The sequence below is a fragment of the Protopterus annectens genome, chromosome 13.part0, assembly GCF_019279795.1.
Source record: "Protopterus annectens isolate FY-2018-M chromosome 13.part0, PAN1.0, whole genome shotgun sequence".
Classification (NCBI taxonomy): Eukaryota; Metazoa; Chordata; order Ceratodontiformes; family Protopteridae; genus Protopterus; species Protopterus annectens.
Genome location: NC_056747.1, coordinates 402,396,445 through 402,418,113, shown reverse-complemented (window position 1 = coordinate 402,418,113; position 21,669 = coordinate 402,396,445). Strand labels below are relative to the sequence as shown.

The 21,669-nt window shown below is 40.5% G+C and overlaps 1 protein-coding gene across 2 annotated transcripts in view; it reads left to right on the top strand.

Moving 5' to 3' along the window:
- Positions 1 to 21,669, top strand: part of CUX1 (cut like homeobox 1) — a 3,879,009-nt gene that overhangs the window by 2,397,778 nt on the left and 1,459,562 nt on the right. Inside the window, exons 16-17 of one of the 2 annotated variants that reach the window (XM_044054028.1) lie at positions 10,601 to 10,666; positions 21,006 to 21,107. The exons of the other annotated variant lie outside the window; for it this stretch is intronic. Coding sequence (XP_043909963.1) covers positions 10,601 to 10,666; positions 21,006 to 21,107 — 168 coding nt within the window. The remainder of the gene's footprint in view (positions 1 to 10,600; positions 10,667 to 21,005; positions 21,108 to 21,669) is intronic. 2 annotated transcript variants of the gene reach the window in all.

Sequence of the window (21,669 nt, the reverse complement as noted above, 5' to 3'; positions counted from 1 at the left end):
ACCCTTGGCATGCCTTCATATGCGAATTCTTCATTGGACTCTTCCTTTTCAGCGGTCTCCTTTAAATCTGCCTTTGTTTCAACCGGTACAAGTCTCCCAAGTGTGCAAAGACTCTCTTCGATGGTGGATTCATTCCCCAGATTTATTCAGGGGACGTCCCTTTCTTACACCTTTTCCCAAGGCCACTGTGACCACGGACACCTCCCAGCTAGGGTGGGGGGGACATTGCTCGGGCAGGACTGTCCAAGGCATGAGGTCCCCATCCGAGACCAGTTTGCATATCAGTGTCCTAGAGATGAGGGAGGTGCTTCTAGTGTTGCAGGCACTTCATGCCCATCTTCCTCTTGGCTTGATTGCTATTCAGACAGACAACATGTCAGTGGTCTGGTATATTAACAAACGGGGGAACCAGTTCTTACCCCCCTTGTCGCGAAGCCATGAGAGTGTGGAAATGGGCGATTTCCACCAGCCATTTTCTGGTGGCACTGCACATTCTGGGACGGTCCAACATTTTGGCAGACAGGCTCAGCAGATCTGTCCCGATGCCTTACGAGTGGTGTCTGAATCTTTCAGTGGCGGAGCAGATCTTTCTAAAGTGGGGTCAGCCATACTGTGATATCTTTGCATCTCCTTCCAACGCGAAATGCAGCGAGTTCTTTGCTCTGAACCCACCTTGAGAGGAAGCCCCCAGAGATGTTCTGGTTCATGCTTGGTCTTTTGTATGCTTACCCACCTCTGCCCCTGATGTCAAAGTTTCTTCAGAAAGCACACAGGCTGGGAAGCCTGGTGATCCTCATTGCCCCAATCTGGCCTCGCCAAGTCTGGTTCCTGTCGCTTTGGTCTGACCTAGTAGTTCCTCCTTGGACTCTGGATCTTTTTTCCCATTAGGAATCCATCATTCAGACCTGGTCAGTCTGAAGCTCGCAGCTTGGCTGCTCCAGTTTCCATGATTATTGGGACTCCCGGCTTATCTTCCCCAGTTAAAAGTATTCTTGTGGCAGCTGGCAAGTCTTCAACCAAAAGAGTATACCATGGTAAATGGAAACATTTCACAATATGGGCTTCAAAGCAAGCATTGGATCCTTTTACTGCTCCAGTATGTGCAGTATTGGAGTTTCTGGTGAGTATTTTTCAGCAGGGTGCCAGTTTTTCTACTGTCAAAGTGCAATTGGGCACTATCTCAAATTTTCATGTGGGAGAAAACTTGAATTCCTTAGCCTCAGCTAGACTTTGCAAGACTTTCCTTAAAGGTACCTTTCTCCTGAGACCCCCGGTGAAAGATCCTATGCCGCCGTGGGATCTTACTGTAGTGTTTCAGGCTTTAGTCTCGCCCCCTTTCAAACCTGCAGCTTCAGTGGATTTGCAGTGCTCATCTTAGAATACGGCCTTCTTAGTTGCCATTACGTCTGCCAGGAGAGTGTCGGAACTCCAAGCTATGTCTGTTTAGGTTCCTTACATGATCTTTCATAAGGATAGGATTTCTTTGCATACCAATCTCAGAAGCAAATATCAGTTAGACAATCAGTCTCCCAGTTTTCTTCCCAAATTTCCAAAATAAAGGAGAATATAAGTTACACTTGCTAGATGTCCATAGACAATTACGATTCTTTTTGCACAGAATAAAAGTCTTTTGAAAATCTCAACAGTTTGTTTCTTACTCAAGACCCTTGGTAGACAAACCGATATCTAGGTTACAGTTGCCCGGTGTATCACCCAATGCATTTTTCGGCCATACTCTGTTAGAGGACTTTCCCTGCCAGGTCAAGTAAAAGCTCACTCTACTAGATCCATGACTACTTCAGCGGTTTTCTGAACTAGGGTATCATTGGATGATATTTGTTCAGCGGCTATGTGGTCCTCATCTCATACCATCATTTCTCATTATAAATTGGCCATCCTTTCCAGGAACAGGGCATCCTTTGGCTCCACCGTGCTCCGGAATATCCTTCCATGAGGACCTCTCAGGTGCAAAGTAGCTGGGGACTCTGTCCCACAGGTTGAAGACCAAATGAAGTAAACTACTTCAGATAAAGAAGTTATGTACTCACCATAACGTTCCATCTGAGTAGTTGTACTTCATTTGTGTTCAACCATCCCCCCCCCCTCCTTCCCCCTACCTTGTCATTGTGATACTGGTCATATGAGTTGAAGGTGTTCTCATCAGGGATACCTTAAGCCATGCTTTGGCTCAGGTTTGTGTTGCGCCAGTTGTGCTAAGGTATTGTTAGGTCAGGTATATGCTAGGTATAGGACAGCAAACTTGATCTGAAGGGAGGAAGGAGACAGGTGGCATTATGGGTAAGGGGAGGAGCTGAGATCTCGGCTCACATGCTGGTGATGCGGCCATGTTGGATCTGGTATGGATCCGTAACCCACAGGTTGAAGACAAATGAAGTACAACTACTCAGATGGAATGTTATGGTGAGTTCATAGCTTCTTTTTTATGGTGTCTCCATTTTTGGTTTTGGGTGTGGCCACGAGTGTAGATATATTTCACTTTCCAGTTGGACTTAGCAAGCCCCTCAATTAGACCTCCAGTTTAACGTTTCTTTCCTTTGAGCTTTAGATATACATGCTTCTTGGCATTTAGTAGTATCATGATGTATATAACTTAATGCGTGCATCTACCTTATAGCAGTGGTAAGCCGGGACTCCTCACCCTCAGGGAAATGAATCCTGATATCAGTCGTAAGATTATTAGATTTGCCTTCAGTACCATCAGACTCTTTAATAAGCCTTGTTGGTTCACATTTATGGATTGTTGGTGACACAGAGATATGACTTGCCTCATTGTCACTGCTCAACCAAAACCATATGGTGTCTTCAGTTGCTGAGGAAGTTGCTATTCCTTTGATGTACTTTGGAACTTGTGTTGATGCTATGCTGTTAAGAAATACTGTAGCAAAGCTGCTGATAGTTAACACTGTAATAGCCATGTCACTAATGACACAGGTGACCAGAGGTCTGGCAGAGCTTTGGCTAGACAGGGCTGTTTTGTTCATTGGCTGCATTAGGTCTGTCACATTGGTGGTTACCTGAGATAGCTCATAAAAAAACAGTTCCCAGAGTATAAATATTTTGTCTGGTGTGAGACATATGAATTGATGAAGTTATAATAATAATATTTGTATGTTAACCAGGCAGACCCACTGAACATACAACCCCTTTTCAAGGACAGCCTGTCAACAATGTCTGGTTAAGTGACTTACTGAAAGTCACACAGTTGGCAAATGAGGACCAAGGGAATCAAACCCTGTACTGTATGAGCTACAGCTCACAGCTTTAACCCTCTGCTCCAACTACCAGACTGTTGTCATCTTATCAGTATTAGTGAGAATTATTGCTCTTTAGTCTTGTAATTTCTGAACAATCATCTGTTCTTCCTCAAAGTTTTTATCCCACTTGCACTTAAGTTTGGGGAACTTCTGACAAAAAGACTAAAGTAAAAACTTGGGCACCTGAATAAAGATACTTTGGAAATCAGTGCAAATGAGGGCATGGAAAGGAGGCAAGGGACAGAAGTACAGTGAATAAATTAGAAACAAAGCAGTTAATTATTTAATATGTAGGTACATTAATGTAAGTTAACGCAATGTTACTAGCTTTGGTAACCAACTTATTAGAACACTTGTCTCACCACTGTTTTCAGCACAGTCACTCAAGTTCAGGAATTAATTCTGGAAGTTTGAGTCATTGGTGGAAGGAGGAAGGATTGTTTGCGTTAATTTTTTGAGGCGGGGTAGTAATGTATTCCACCTAAATCGAACAGTAAAAGTGACACCATTGCTCCTAGACTGTAAATACCCAGAAAGTACCTTATCTGTTTTTAAGATGGCCATGTCTTAGGGTTATTTGGTTACAAGTAACCGTCCAGGTGTCCAGATGAATGTTTGTATGCACATCCTTCTCCATACCCCCAGTTTATTGATTAACATCATCTTTTGGTTCCTAGATTTCTTATCTGCTACAGGCATTAGGATTACTGAATACTCAAGATGAAATACTGGAGAAAAGCAACATTAGGATATAAATTGTAGACACTTCCTGGATGAGAAAGGATGTGCTTTTGATGGGATGGGCAGTGTAACAGTGGTGATAATGATGTATCCCTGGATGGGCTACCATTGTGACTCCCAGAGTTACAAGTTCCCTAAGAACCAATTCTCAGAGCACAAGTGCTCAAACAGTCAACTCCATTAAAAAAAAAAAACAAAACATTTTTTTTGCAGAGGGCAAATCTCCTTATTCCCTCCAAAATGTGTATTATACTATCTCCACAGTCATATAAACACGGGAAAAGGAGAAATCTCTCAAAATGAAGGAATCGCTGTGCCGCACACAAAGAAACAACATTAGCAATGATTTCATATGTTCATAGGTGTTTACTAGGCTAACAACCACAAGGCCTTTGTAAGTCTAGCCATGCATCCAAAATCTTTGACAAGTTCTACTACCCTTGAGAATTGTAAGCAGGGGCTTGAGAGATAAAACATTTGCAAGCAGGGGCCTGGGAGGTGAACCATTTACAAGGCCAGCTGTGTCCATTAGAGACGTAAGTGACAAACCGGGGATGAAGTTCTGTTCCCCATCCAAATATCCAAGTTACACTTGAATTGGGTTAGGAAAGAACTCTGCTTCACATGGATGAGGAGCCTGTTCCAGAGAAGGGGTAGTCTCCTGGATACATACCTGTCTCACCAGCAGGTCCTGTTTATATTACAGGCAAAGTTTTAAGTTTTTAGAATAGGTAATTCTGATGCTGTTTGTTTTGCAGATATGCAGGGGGGGGTCCGTCAGAGTGGGGTCTAACAGTGTCCTGTATGCCAGGCATAGATCTCTCCTCAACAGCTTGTAGGAGACAGAATACAGGGAGAGGGCCTTGAGGCGGTCTGCATAGGACATATTGCTTATACCCTGTATTCTTTTGGTGAGGAGCCTCTGTAGATGTTCCAATAGTTGGATATGCCTTATTAGGTACATACCAAAGGGGCATTGTACTGAATGGTGCATCTGATGAATGCTGAATATAGTGGAACAACTACTTCCCTGGATCTAGATGCCAAACTTTTGTTTACAATTTCCTCACTACTCTAGACACATTGTGGTCAAAGGCTAGATTCCTGTGTATGTGTCTCTCTAAGCCCCTAACTGCTGGGTCATCTCTTAAGGGATGTGTTGTCAATATGATCGTTACCAGGGATGGATGATTTCCCGAAGGATACTATTATGCATTTCTTAGTATTTAGTTTTAGTCCTTGGCTCTGACATCAGTCGTTTGTCTGTGTCAGCCCTTCCTGGAGAACATTTGTGTTGGTGTGAGATTCAGTGACGACTTCTAATTTGCAGTCATCTGAAAATTTAGTTAGCTAGAGGCCACTAACATTGGCCTTGACTTCAGAGAAGTAAATGTCAAAAAGGAACGGCTCCAAGACTGATCCCTGAGGAACTCCACTTGTGACTGGCCTCTTTGTAGAGGTAGAGTTTGTACCTAAACTCTTGAGTTTGTCGACAATACCTAAGTGAGGTATTGTGTCAAATGCCTTAGCCAGGTCAGGGTAGGCAGTGTGAACCATTTACTCTCATCCACCCCTTTGGTGACTTTCTCAAGGAAGTTTACCAGGTTGAGTAGGCATGACGTGCCCTTGAAGAACCCACACTGGGTTGGGTCCAGTGGCTGGAGGTTTACTATATCGTTATTGATCATTTCCATGATAATTCTTCCAATGGCTTTGCATATGTGACTATTGAGACTTGTCATAGTGTCCAGGGTCTGTAGATGACCCACCTTTGTTCAGAGGGATGACTGTTACAGCTCTCCATTCATGTGGCATGAAGCCTCTTTGAAGGGTGCTGTTTAATAGCAATTCCAGAGGACCTGATAGGTCATGTTTCATGCTATTTAGAAGGCATCCTGGGATATTGTCTGGGCTGATTGATGTTCTTGATCTTAGATTGAGCACTAAGGACCTGTTCCCTAGTGATGGCAGTAGGAGCTATATTTAATGGTATTCCAGAGGGATGTTGGAGTTGAATTTGTCTGCCAGTAGTCTGCTATATCTTCTGGCTCAGTATAAGTGGCTCCATTTACAATGAGCTCTGCATACAATTGTGTATTGCCTTTGAGGTTGCAGATATAGCTAAAGAATGCCTTGCAATTGTGCATGGCCTGGGAGGCCAAATTTATCTCAAACTCTGCTTTGGTAGACTTTATTTGTAATCTGAGTTTTGTTTAGTTTGATGAGAGCACTTTTATCATGCTGGGTGCTGTACCACCTAATTTCTGCAATGATTTTTTCCTTCTGTTATACAGCCTATTGATTTTGTGATTCCACCAGTGTGGCTTGTTTTTTTTTTTGAGTTAGTTCTGTACTTCTTTCTGATAGGTACATCTGTCTCTATGCAGCTGTTAACATTATTTTATAGGGTTTCTGTGAACAATTCTGCATAAGCAGCACTGTTCTAAGGGTTTATGGGGGCTTGAAGTTTTGCCAGGTTATCACTTAATAGCAGGAAGTTAGCCTTAGAGTAGTTCCTGAATATTGCAGGTTTAGCTGAGGGTCTAGGTTTTATTTTTTACTTAAGGCAAGACCATTTTGTGGTCTGACCTTACCAGGAAAGACATTACACTAGGGGGTGTGCAGCACTCTCCCATATTACTGAGGACAGGATTCTTTAGGGTTGCACTCCGGTTGGTGTATTTGACAAGTCCGGTCCAGGGACTTTGTGTGTGCAAATTCCAGGAATCTCTGCGCCTGTACATTAGTGGGAGTTTGTGTTTACAAAGTCCAGGAATCTCTGTGCATGTACATTTGGTGTCGTATAGGATTCCCATTTAATAGTGGGGTAATTAAAGTCACCCATAAATATGGTATTGGGTTGAATGCTGAGTGTGTTAAATAAGTTTAAATACATGTATAGGTTCCCTGGGTCATAGACAGGAACCTATAGCTTGTAGTGGTATTGGATTTTGCCTATGGTGATTTGAACATGGAGAAGATGCCTCCACCTTAAGTCCCTGTCTGTATAGTAGCTGGTCCGTCTAATTGTGTGGAAGGTAGTATAATCTTGCACTGTTGGTGTGCTCTCCATGGCTTTAAACCATGTTTCAGTGAACGCACAGACATCAGCATTCTCTAAGGTAAAGAGAGCTTCTAGAGAGTGGAATTGTTTGTTTAGACTCCTAGCATTGAGCAGTAATACCTTTAGATTTTCTTGGTTTTGATTTGCTGTGTTGGAAGTACTTTCAGTTGGCATTGCCTAAAAAAAGCACTATGAGGAAGAGAATGTTTTAACTAATGTTCGAAAACCTAGAGGGGAGAGGTGCAAGACCATCTCTGGCAAAGCAGTGTGGTCTGTTGAGCATCTTCCAAGCTGACAAATATTGCATCCCTTAGAATGACACCAGAAACTGAGCCAAGTATTAAAGTCAATCATCTTTTGTTCATATTGTGACGTCATACTTGGAGAAAGTAAAATGCTGTTTCATTGCCAATCTGGGACACCCGTTCTGAGAACTCCATGATGTCTGTAGTCTAGGAAAGTGCATCTCAGGTCGTTTACACCCACGTGAACTATGACCGAGTCATAATGGTACTTTTGGTCCAGTAACCTAAGTGCATGCATAATGTGGCTTATGCTAGTTCTTGATAAGCAACTGACCATGACTTTCTCCTTACTCATCCTGGTGTGAGGGACATCAGTGTATCTCACAATGGAGTCTTCAGTGATCGGAACGTTGGATTGTGTGGTGGCTTGCCTTATGGGCTTAGAAGTAGAGGCTCCATGAGATCTCACTGTATGTGTTGATGTGGGTGGTGTTATAAAAGAGTGCATTCAGGGCTGCTGAGGGTGTTTGTTAAATGTACTTCATCTAGGAGGTCTTTAGGATTTAGGAAGGTTACATTTAAGTGCCTCACCATCTCTGGGTCTATATGTCTGCTTTGAATTGTGTGTGATGGGTGCAGCTTGTGTACTATCCACCCAGCTGGTGACTGTGATAGTGGGAATTTTAATATCCATGGCAACAGACCATTTTTTATTGATTAGACAGTTGGACTGAGAATATAAAGTAATGTCAGAAGTATCCGGTTTGCAACTCTGGGGGCAGTGCTTGTCACTGTAAACTGGTTGTCTTGTGTGCAAGTAGATATGTGTGAAATTTAAATTGTGCTTTTACATGAAAAATGTCACCCAAGATGTCTGTGTCTGTACAGGGCACCGCAAAGCACTTGAGGACGAAACTAATAAGTAGGACCTGATGATTTATGGATGAAGTATTTAGGCAGATATTCTGAAGTTAGAAGGAGATCAAGCTGAAAAGAAAGAAATAGCTTGTCAAGAATGATGAAAAGAGGGAAGTCACATGAATGGCTACTGCCTGGCTGCTACTAGTGCTGGTCTCACCACAGCTTCACTCTGCTGGGATACAATGCTTCTTTTCTCACCAGAAGCAAAACATTAGCACCAATCCCAAGATGAGAAGCAGGCCACAGCCTGTTTGGTGATCCACAATCTTGTCGCAGATGATGCAAGGTTTTTTAGGCTTGTAGTGTTTTCCTGGTAGATGCCTTGAATAGTAACTAGACCAATCGGGAATGTGAAGCACAGACTCTCAGTGTCCAACCAGAAACAGTCAGGAGTCAATGCACTCTGCTCTTTCATGTCACTAGGAGCAAAATATAAGCACAAATTCCAAGCTGGAACCTATGAGGCAGTTGTTATGCTTCCTGGTAATCAGCAGTCTCCATGAAATAATGACCCTGTGCTCCTTCTCTCACCAGGAGCAAAACAGAAGCACTAATCCCAAGATGACTACTGAGAGGCTGAATGTGGGGTCTCCAATAATTGCTGGTCTTGGAGCAGATGTTGCAGATTTTAAAGGTAAGATGGAAAATGGGTTAACATCCTAAGAGCTGCAGTGTGCATTAAGTTAACCAAAGAGGGGGGTAGCCAAGTCATACCTTTCAGCCTCTTACTGCAAGAAATCTGGACAAAGCCTGACATAATGGGGGGACAAATGCTCAGAAATGAAGACAGATTTTAAAAATTTGTTGTTATAAACTTAGAAAGTTGCCAAAATAATAGGATTTGTCTTGGCAATCATTTTTTGATGGATATGATGTCTGAAACTGAAATGTATGCAATTATTTAGTGACTTCAGCCCTCAAGTCATCCTAGCAATTTGCCAGAAAATCACAGATTTTATGATGTAAAGATCAAAATTAAGAGGCAAAAATCTGGACATTCTGCAGAAATCTGAACAGTTGAGAGATATGCAAGCATTAACTATCTAAATGGAAAGCCAGTAAAAATAGCAATATAAATTGGAAGGGGGTGGGCACTTTGCATTCTGGTTCTGTGGAATACAGTGGGATAGCCAATACATTTAAATAGTTGAAGGGCAGTGATTTCACAAAATGCTAATTTTGTGCTTACTCCCAATAACCAATGAAAGGGAAGAGGGAAGGAGATATGTGGTCAAGTTGACATAAAAAGCAGGCAGCAAGAAAGACAGTTGAGTTTAAAAACACAACAGCACCAGGGTAGGAGGGCCGCATAAAACTTGATTCCTACTGAAAACTTCAGTTGGGAGGTTTAAATTTGTCAAGTTGTGCTCAGAGAGTTGATTCTTCAGTGACCTATAAGTTGAGCAGTAGAGCAGTCCCCCCAGGGTTGTCAATAAGCGATGGGTGATAAATGGAGAGGAATAATCAGAAAAGCAACAGACTGAAATGGATCTCACTTCAGGTAGACTGTAATTAACTTTTGTTGTGAATTGTGTTGTTGCACTCATTGAACTCATAGTATTGAAGTGCACAAAATGACTAACTAAACTGTTCAGACTGAGTCATTTTCTGCACATCAGACATAATATTTTATAATCTTATTTACAAGAACATGCAAGTAATACATTTCTTCATATATGTAAAATGACAGTTGACGCCTTTTAAATTAACATGGCAAAGATGACCTATTAAAGATGACCTATTAACTTTTTGTAAAAATGTAATTGTAGGATGTGCTGTGAAAGGATTAGTTGTCAAGAAAAAAATGTTAGACTGCCCCCATTTGCACTGAAATATCAAAGTCTGAGGCTTACTTGCTTCTAAAGGAGTGGTTAATTTCCCACAACATTCACAGTACTATTTCATGTTTCACCGCTCCGCAGCTGCTTCCTATAGCATGGTTGCAAATCCTTTTATAGAAAATGATATGTTAAACGTTACTTCTGCAGAGCAATACAACATATTAGTAAGCCACCTCATTATATGCTTTCTTGTACTTTTACTGTAGAAAGTAAAATAATGCCTGGCTTTATATTTTATCTTATGGTAAGCATATTACACTCTTTTAATGCATTCCCTGCTGCGAGCATTGCTATTCTGATCCAGTTTACGTATTGACATCAGCAGTACACATATTCGTTTTCTTAAAATTTGTTCAGATCCTCTTTGCATTTCTGTAGTAAAATATATAGTATTGCATTTGTAGCTGTACATAGCTTATATTGAAGTAATTGTTATTGTGCATGCAGTCCTTTTTGCTGTGACTACTTTTTGTCCTAATTATTTTATTCTTACCAAGGCTTGTTTTTCAACAGAGAATCCAGGCCAGAACCTGAGCAGGGTATTTCAGGAAGTATCGAAACGAAGAAATGGGCATGAAGGTATGTCACATTAGACTCTACTTTGCATTCAGTAAAGTGAGAGTGGAGTGTGTTTCGTGTGTTGTTCTGTAGTGTACCATTTTATTCTGGCCTGGAATCTTGCTGAAAAACAAACAGTAGTAAGTATGAGTTAAGAGGTAGAACAGCAATCTTAGTGTTTGCTTTACTACCCTGTCCCCCAAAGGATTTGCTTAGTTAGAAAGATAGGTTTTGTGAAATTTTGCCCCAGAGGGCTAGAAATTTTATTTCCAAGTAACAATATTATTATACCATGCAATTATAGTAATTACTTATCCCTTATATTAGGTGAGCCGCGGTTATGCAGCAGTTAGCGTTGTCGCCTCAGAGCAAAAGGTTCTCCCATTCGATTCTCGGCTGGAGCACCTTCTGTGTGGAGTCTGCATGTCCTCCCCACGGTCGAGTGACGTTAAAGACATGCAGGTAGGTGTGAGCATGAATGGGCGTGCCTTCGTTGAAGGTTGGGCGTCAGGCTGGCAACTCAGCACCGTAAAATCCACTGCCAATCATAAGCGGACCGGAGCTCCGCTGTGGCGACCCCTAACCAGGAAAAGCCGAAAGACTTTTTACTTATCCCTTATATTAGGTATGTTTTACGTCTTTTGCATGTAATTCTTTATTTAAAAACTAACTGTAACCTGCTTTAAAAATAAGTTTTGGAAATGGTTTGGGAATTTCTGTACTGTGGAGTAAACTAGACATATGGAAAACTGCAAGGTTACACTCACCTACACTCCTGTGCTTCCAAATAGTTAAAGAAAAAATATATGAAATGCAGACGTGGTGGCACAGTGTGCGTAGAGCGTATCAATCAACAGCAGTCTGTATAACACACAAGTACACTAATACGCTAGCTGCGTACAGATAGAGTTACCAGTTAGTCAGTATCACCGTAAAAAGCAAAAGTATACCAAGTACTGTATCAGGCTTCCGTGGAACAATGGCTTGAAAACTCTTCAGCACCTCAAGCGTTCAACGGGATATATCCAAAGTCGTATAACAAAGAAAGCAAGTAAATGCAATGCAGGCTTGTTATTCAACACCAGTATGCGAGTCAGTGCATACAAAAATAAGCTATCTGCTTGTAGATGGAGTCAACAGTTAATTCAAATAAAGTACCTGATTCAAGAGCAAAACTTCAGAGGAACAATAGCTTGGAAACCTTCAATGACAAACCAAGCGTTCAACAGAGTATATCCAAGGTAGTTTATTCATATAAAATCGACAGCGCTTTCAACTAGGTCTTCATCAGCGCCTGATGAAGACCTGGTTGAAAGCGCTGTTTTTATATGAATAAACTACCTTGATACTCTGTTGAACGCTGGTTTGTCATTGAAGGTTTCAAGCATTCCTCTGAAGTTTTGCTTGAATCAGGTACTATTTGAATTAACTGTTGACTCCATCTACAAGCAGATAGCTTATTTTTGTATGCACTGACTCGCATACTGGTGTTGAATAACAAGCCTGCATTGCATTTACTTGCTTTCTGTTATACTTTGATATATCCTGAACGCTGAGGTGCTGAAGAGTTTTCGCCATTGTTCCGCACGGAAGCCGATACAGTACTTGCATACTTTTGCTTTTACGGTGATACTGACTAACTGGTAACTCTATCTGTACGCAGCTTACTGATGATACTGTGCCACCACGCCTGCATTTCATAAACTAGACATATGTCCACATATCTAGTACATAACAGTGCGACTCACATGATGTAGTTTTAAAATAATGTAATTAAGAATCTGTTTATATTATCAGGCACCTCTGCAGCAGAACATCTTTGGTATATAGGATACTTAAACTTAGAAGCTTAAGCATTCAAATTTTTATACATTAAGTAGAGCTCTTCCCAATCCCATTCCTTTGTTGACATATAATGTATAAGGAATAGGCATGTATGCTGTTATGAATTATGCATTTGTGTTTGTATTTTTTTACTGATCAAGAATAACTGGGATTAAAATATATCCCAGTGTTCCTTTAATAAAGATATGAGCAGCATGTTGGCCATAAAAGAGAAAAATGCATAAAATGTCAACATTTGTTTTAATCTTGTTACATCTACGACTAGTCTTGGTAGCATAAAAAAGTTGTCCGAGAAAGGAGTGATAACAGACAATGGGAAACCAAAAAAAATCCTACTTGTGTTCCTGCAGGTAGCTTTCTGACACTGTTTCACTTGTTGTTATCAACTTTACAGTATTCACTTACTAATTTATATTTTTTTCTTGGAATCATAACAACAAATAGAGAGTTTCAGAGGTTGCTGGTTTAATGTCTGATAGGAATCTGTTTAAGCTAAAAGCTGCAAATGTGCAGTAATTGTTGACCAGAGTTTAACTCTTTCATCTGCATATTGCAGCCAAAGTCACAGAACCAAATCGAAGCTCTTGGGTGATGTAGGCAATTTTGTCCACATGTTTTTACTAAGTTAATAAGAGACTAAGGGGGTGCGTGAAGAGAAAACAAATAAAATCAGTTGCATGTGACTTGATCCGTTAAGTCTACTCCCCCAAATCATTTCTTCTAATTGTGTTGTTTTGTGCCCTTTATCCATTTGAGTAGACATGGTGCCCTGTAAATATCCCCTTGCATGAATTATTAGTCATCATTGCTCATCAGTACATATATTGACCCTGTTGGACATTTTGAAGGGACCATCATTCTCTGTACCTAGAATAACTTTTAAGTGCTTGTGTAAATGCTTCTCTAACGGTGGTATTTAAATGTTATTGATGGACGTGTAGGAATACCCGTTTGCTGTATAGGTGAACTGACTGCATAGTGCCCAAGAACCAGGCACCAACCAACTTAATATGGGGAGTTCAGTACATGCCCCCTCCAAAAAAAAAAAACAAATCTATTGTTGAAAGTTTCAAAACATGACAATTGATGGAGAAGAAACATGTGCTCTGACTGTAGCTTAAAATATAGATTAAATGGCAATGTTTCTAGATGTGGGAATTGTACAGTATTTATGTGTTTGATTTAACACTGTTTTATGAGAAGCCTCTTAGAGCTAGCTCATGTTGTCATCTGGCTGATTTTCATATGCAAGCTTTTGCATATCCTCACATGCTGCATAATTTCAATAGTTCTTGATTTGCCCTTTTAAGTAAGCTTGCATTCTCTGTGTGTCAGTGTCATATCAACAGTGCTGTTGCATATGTTTCACAGTCTAAAAAAAGAAAAACATAAAGTGCTTGTCTGTCTGCTTAATGATTTGAATGTGATGATTTAATGTGGGAACTTGGAATCTGTATTGAAAAGGAGAATCTCATTTAATTTGGACGCAAAACATCTCAGATGAAACAGCAGGTAAGCACTGTAATGTGAAGTTAAAATGTTGCACACTAAAACATCACATTTAACACCTTAAACATTGTTTTTACTGGGGCTGTGCTCCTTGCATTCCCTCATGTTAGGGAAATCTGACCCCACACCCCTAATCTCTACATGTAATATCTTTGAGAGTCACATAAAGTCAGATTTGAGGGAAAGTAAGAAAGAAAATTGAAAAATTTAAGCCGCGGTGGTGCAGCGGTAGCATTGTTGCCTCACAGCAAGAGGTTCTCACATTCGATTCTTGGCTGCAGTGCCTTCTGTGTGGAGTCTGCATGTCCTCCCTGTGGTCAAGTGGCGTTCGAAAGACATGTGTAAAATGGGCGTGCCTTCGTTGAAGGTTGAGCATCGAGCTGGCACCTTGGCACCCGTAAAAAATCTACTGCCAATCATTAGCGGACCGGAGTTCCACTGTGGCGACCCCTAACCGAGAGGAGCCGAAAGAAGAACAAACCGAACCTTTTCTTTTAACCCCAAGTTGTTCTACCTTGAAGACAGTATAAGTAGTATCTATGATTAAAGCAAGAGCAGATGCAAAAAAGTACTAACAATCCAATACGTCTCTTGAAGAAATTTGGCACTTCAGTAGTCAATTAAGTGTAACTTACCAAATGAGTGTTCCAAACAAAATGTCATAGTTATCATGTTTGCTATTTCAGGCATTCAGACAGTACTTAGATGTGGAGACGGTAGACAGTGGCATAGTTTAAGGATTTCCTGAAATGGGAGGTGTTTAGAGACAGGACATTTTAAAATGTCTAATATAACTCTGACGTCTTCCTTTGAGGTGACTTGTTAAAATACAGCATTACAACTTTTTTCCAGATTAGAAAAAAAAATAGTTTGTGTATGTATGTATTTATATTTATACATACATCTACTGAAGTTAATCAAAACTTCAGTAGATTAGCATGTAAAATATTGACCAAAAAAAAAAGATAATGGAATGTGCTTACGCCAAGGCATAACCATGGAGCATGCAAAAGAAAAACAGTTCCTCTGTGCTCCACCCACACCCCCTGCAGACTATATATGCCAACTCCAAGATCACACAGTGCTGATGAAAGGGCATATTTTCCAACCCTGGGATGTTGATCTCACCAAAAAGTCGATCAGCTTTCTTGTTAACCAAATGCAACTGTCAGAAAAGATGACTTTAAACACCAGCCGACTAACTTAAGGGGTACTTGTAATTATTATTTTTATTATTTACCCTTTATTGCATCTTTTCTTTGGAGACCTAACATGGGATTCAAATTGACTAATGGAAATTTGGGTGTGATACCAGGGAACTTCACTTACTTTTTTCAGTAAGTACAATGCCATCTTTTCACCTGAACTACCAACAGCATGGGCAGATGGGACCTTGAATTAACGTCTCATTCAAAGGGTGGCACACTCTGAAGACAGCAAACTTTAATGCTGCACTACAGTGTCAGTAATGGAAACAAATCCAGTCACCTAGGGTGTGGCTATAACCTTGGCCATCTGATTTTCCAGCACCAAAAGTTAGTGTGCTTCCTTCCTAAGCCATTGATATACACACATATATGTCTTTGTGTGTACGTATGTATGTACATACATATGTATGCATATATATAGAGAGAAAGACAAATAAATATGTATACATAATGAGTACACGTGTGTGCGTGTGTGTGTGTGTGTATATATATATATATATATATATATATGTGTGTGTGTGTGTGTGTGTATATGAGTCTACCTGATTTAACCGAAAGCTTCAAACGCCGACAACGAGAACACCAACACAGGAAGATCGACAACGGAGAAGACCGAAAGTTGAAAATCCTGACACTGAGAACACTGACATGTTAAGGTAAGTGTGCAGTAGGGACGGACGTTAGGGTCAGGATGCGGGTAAGGTAAGTGTGCGATAGTGATGGACGTTAGGTTAGGGTGCGGATTAAGTGAGTTAGGGTTAAGGTGCAGGTAAGGTAAGTGTGTGATAGTGACGGACCTTAGGGTTAGGGTTTGGGTTAAGGTTAGTGCATAGATAGTTGTGTATGTAAGGTTTAGTGTAGGTTTGTAAGGTGTTTGGTGTGCTTGTGTTGTGTGTGTGTTTTTCGGAAAAGGTATTCGGTTATTTCGTTGTCGGTGTTTTGGCGTGTCGATGTTATCAGGTAGACCCGTGTATGTGTGTATGTATATGTATGTATATATATATATATATATATATATATATACACACACACACACACACACACACACACACACACACACACACCCTGAAAACCAAAAAATTTGGAAACTTAACCTAAGAAAAGCCAAACAAATATAAAATGTTAAGTCAGCGGGGGAAAGAAGTATCCAGTATATCCTTCTTTCCCTTCACGACTTAATGTTTTATGTTTGCTTTAATTTAAACCCTCACTACACTACTAAAACAATAAAAAAAAAATACCCAACTCTATTAAAAATGGTAAACATTACCTCAAAACTGGAGCAGAAAACCTGCTTATAGGAATTTACATAAACCACATAGATCTGCAATTAAGAGGTAACTTAGGCAATTACCAAACCCCAGTGAAATGAATGAGTTTTACGACTTTTTTTCTCTTGGGCTGAATTACTGTTTCCCATTTGTTTGACTGAGATTTGGTAATTGCCTAAGTTACCTCTTCAATGCAGATCTGTGTGGTTTATGTAAATTCTTATTAAGCAGTTTTTCTCATGGGTGGTTTTCTACTCCAGTTTTGAGGTAATTTTTATAATTTTTAATAGAGCTGGATAATTTTTCATACTGTTTTAGTAGTGTACTGTGGGTTTAAACTAAGTTTTACATTTTAAAGATTGTTTGTTTAATCTTGGTGCAGATTTTTATAAGTGTCCATTTTATCAGTAATAGCATTTTTTGATTGGCTTGTTGCAGTCTGTTTTTTTAAAATTTAATTTCTGAGGTTTAGGTATATGGTGTTGTTTCGGGGGGTTGTGTGTATTTTATGTAGCGTACATAAAAAGTATTTTTTCCTTATACGCTGAACGGGGTGAAATTCTAATTGATGGCAAGGGCAGTGTAGTGATAAATGTTTGATAATACAGATTTTCTTAGTGTTTCACTGTTGCAGTCATCACTTTTGGGTTATCTGCCTGCAGGTAGCCCTCAGCCGGCCTGAATACCAGAGTCTTGGATTCCTGCATCGGATGCTGTCTCTTCTTCCATGACGTCAGGTCGTCAGGGGTATAAAACATGCAGCTGACGCCATTACACCAGTCTTTCTTGCCGCGCGGTGCCCGAAGCAGAAGCAGTTCGCAAGTGCTGGTCGGCTGACTTCTGAAATTTTCGTTTTCGAGTTTCAGAACTGAAGTCTTCAAAAAAGCTAAGTACCCCATTTGGGATCCTTTTTCTTGCTCTTAACCGTTGTCAGTAAAAGTTAACAATTGTATTACCTGTAGAAAGCAAATACCTCATAAAGATTTTCATTTGTACTGCATTCCTTGCTTAGGCCCAGACCATGACGTCCCTCCCTGTTGGATTTGTGCTTTGTTCAACCCCCGAACTATTCGTCATCGGGCTATATTTGTGGTAAATTATTTTGGTACTCTGTATAACTATCCAGAAATGGCTTCGGTAAGCCATCCGACTACCGATATTCCGAATAAACGTAAGGATAAAGACAGAGACTGACCGCATAGATCCAAAACTGCCGACGTTTCTGTTAAGCTAGTCGCCAGTTTGCCGGTACTCAGTGAGGCATTTTCGCAGCCCCTGATACCCGCTACCTCAGATTCGCAGGCCTCTACTGAGACCCATTCAGAGTCCGGTATCCCACAAAATGCTTCTTCGACTATGGAACCCCCGGATGTCTCTACCTTGGATGGGTCTGGAGCCCCTGTGCAGGCACCGGCTTCTGAGGGTGTATTTAGGTCTACAGACTTGCATTTTAAACCTATGCCATCTTCTTCATCCAGGCCTAAAACTCGACCCACGCCTAGAAAACCGACGTCCAAACCACATCCTCAGGCCCATATGCCTAAAAAAACAAATGCTTAGAATGGCTGAAGACCTTATTACCTTAATTAGGGGAAGCCAGCCTTCCCCCTCTAAGAGACCTGGAACTGATTTTCCTTCTGATTCTTCTGATCAGGAATCTGATATTTCTGTTTCTTCTGATTACCAGGATTTGCCCTCGTCTACCTATGAGGATTCCATTCCCTCTGCTTCCCCTCCAGAAGATTTTTCTTTTGGTGAAACTTTTCACACTCTTAGGGAGCATTTCAGCTGGGAAAGCCAGGATTACTCTGATTCCAAAAGAGGCTTAGGGAGTTCTTACTCCTCCCTCAACACAGGCCTTTAGCTATCCCTCTTGTTCTGGACATTGTAGATGGTGCTTTCTTGGAATCTAGCCTTTCCCCAGACACTTCACCTCCAGCTCCCAGAAAAGCTGACAGGTATTACAGAGTACCTAACTCTCACATGTTCCTCTTCAAGAATCCTACTGCGGATCCAGAGACCATTTCCCAAAGACCAAAGGGCATTAAGGCTACTGCTGCCAAAAACCCTACCCCTTCTGATAGAGATTCTAGAGCCTTGGACAGATGGGGTAAGAAGGTATATACTTCTGCTACTTTGGCCATTAGGACTTTAAATTGCCAGTTTCATATGTTAAAGTACCAGCAGCATATTATGACACTACTTAAACAGAAAATTATGTTGATTCCTGACTGCTGAACACAAAGAATTACAGGATTTAATGCATTCTGCAGAACAAGTTGGTAAACATACTTTGCAGTGTGTTTTTGACTCTCTAGCATCTTGCAGGCTGCTGTCACTTGGTCTGTACTTACAAGACATGCTTGGCTTAAGGAGCAAAACTTGCCAGATCATGTTAAAGCTAAATTACTGGATGCTCCCTTAAACCAAGACCATCTGTTTGGCAACAAAGCAGAAGAAGTCCTCAAAAAGATGGAGGAAAAAGCTAAACCTATGCAAACTGTTAAAGCTCTCCTGCAAGTACAGCCTCTCAGATTTAGTAGGCATTGGCCTTCATAGAATTGGTCCATTCCAGCCTCTTCCAGGCATTCTCAGTCCAAACCCAAGAGCAGCACACCACCTAGGTTACAGTCTCAGGCTACGCACAGGCCTAAGCAGTGGGGAGCTCCCACTTCCAAAGCAGGGAGTAGTAAGATACCCCCATATGGAAAAATGGCACAATGACTTAACCTTGACTCTTCCAAGCCCTGCTCAACTGCCTGCTCCCTTAGGAGGAAAACTCCCTCTGCATGCAAAAAACCAGGAACTCATTACCCAGAACAAATGGGTTTTGAATATAGTTTCCCAAGGATACAGATTCCACTTCCACGCCTACCTACCCCAAACGGTTGACCAGACCTACCCCCAAATCAGTGGGCAGAGGCCTCTACAGCAGGTTCTCTCTCTTCTAAGTATCAGGGCTATTCAACCTGTCCCAGCAGAAGAAAGGGGACAAGGTTTTTATTCAACACTTTTCCTGGTACCCAGAGAAGACAGCTCCTGGCATCCTATCCTGGACCTATCTATTCTAAACACCTTTTTGGTAATCCCAAAATTCAAAATGCTAACACTTCAACAGCTGCTTCCTGTGCTAGGCAAACATGCCTGGTTGGCAACCTTAGACTTAAAGGAAGCTTACCTGCACATTCCAATAAGGGAATCTTGCAGGAAATACCTACGCTTCATGGCAGGCTCCATGCACTGTCAGTTCTCTGCACTTCCCTTTGGCTTATCTACTGCGCCCAGGGTATTCAAAAAGTGTCTAGCTCCAGCAATTGAATTTTACAGGCAGAGAAATGTTCAAATATAGCCATACTTGGATGATTGTCTGATTCAGGCAGAAAGCCAGGACTTGCTTTTAAAACTTCTGGCATTTGTAGTAAAGAAACTTCTAACCTCACTGGGGTACACCATAAACGAAAAGAAATCTCACCTAGTACCCTGCCAACAGATTGTATTCCTGGGAGCAAGCTTGAACACAACTTCCCAGATGGCTTTCCTCACTCCAGAGAAACAAGTTTATTTGACAGCCTACTTCAAACTACTGGCCACAAAGACCCAGCTATCTGCAAGGAAAATTCTGCAAGCCCTGGGGTTCATGGCCTGTAGCATTCTACTAATTCCATATGCAAGACTCTACATTTCCTTCTTGTTTGGTGTATTTAAGTTTTCTGGTGTATTTGCTTTTTGATGGAGGTGTACCATAACATATAATTGCTTCCCATTGTGGGGGCACCTGACATCTGGGGGAAGAAAAAAAAAACCTGCATGCAGATAACCCAAATGTGATGACTGAAACAGTGAATACACTCGAACATCTACATTTATGGTAAGTGTACACAACTGTACTGTAAGATGGTAGGAAGAGGAAATTTCAGAAGGTTTAGTATATTTCTGAAGTCTTCCTTTGAGGTAGTGTGTTAAACATACAACAAATTGCCTCCCATCCACAGTTCATGTTAGATGTATGTTTTTATATCATCTTTTGTCATTATTAGTTTAAATATGGATGTATGGGTGTGTCCATATCCACGTGTGTATGATATGAATAATGCCAAACATTGGATAGCAAATTGCTGAAACAAAATAGACCATTTTCTTGAGTGCAGACAGTCAGAAATGATAAAATATTAAAAAACAGTGTTTTTGAATTGACCAAAATATTTGGTAGTTCAACAGAATATACTGCAACATTGTTTTTTGACATTTTATATAAAAAGTCATGCATGTACACACACACACACACAAATTCTCACTAAGTATTTTTGGTCAGGGGTAACACATTTTGGTAATGGGATTGCATTATAGTAATTTTTTTTAATTACATAAGTAGTCTACTTTTATTCAATTTTTTTAAGTCAACTGACAGTTCAACTTTATTTCTATAATTGTATAATTTTCAAACATTAAACTGCAGTGAGTTTTTTTAGAGTGCATTTAGTTGGTAGTTGTAATTGATGACTACAGTGCAGCTTTCCATTTCTGTAGGTAACATCACAACGCGGATTAGAACTTCAGAGACTGGTTCTGATGAAGCCATCAAATCTATTTTAGAACAGGCCAAAAGAGAGCTCCAAGTACAGAAATGTGGTGAGTTCATACACCTTTTATTTTCACTTTGCTACAGTTAGAATAATGGAAACACACACAGACTCTTCTATTGCTTGCGTAGATCTTCTGATTTATGTATTTCTGGTTTGTGCAAGGCTGCAGTTCTTTACAGTTTTTGAATCTCAAGTTTTTTTTCCCACTCTTTAACTGAAAAGCAAGGTAGTTGTCTGTATAAAGCCATTTTAACTAATGAACACAAACTATATTTGTATTGTCAATCATTTTGTTGTAAAATATTTTTTCCTGATATCTTGACAAGTGGGCATGATATATCCTTGGGTCATTAGTCATTACTGGGAGAGGTACTGTGCATGTTTAAAACTGTAAGGTGATGTGCATGTCATAAGAGTAAGGTTATAGATGAGCTTTAAGAGTTTCACATCTCTTCTTTAAGGAACTCTGGATGTGGGACATGGAAGAAGAGCTGCAGTTGTATTCCATATTGTTATGTACTTTCCAGAACTGTTTCATGACTTTAGAAAGGAGAGTTTGGGAATATTTTGTTTAATGGTATACTACATGTAGAAATAGTAGCATTAGT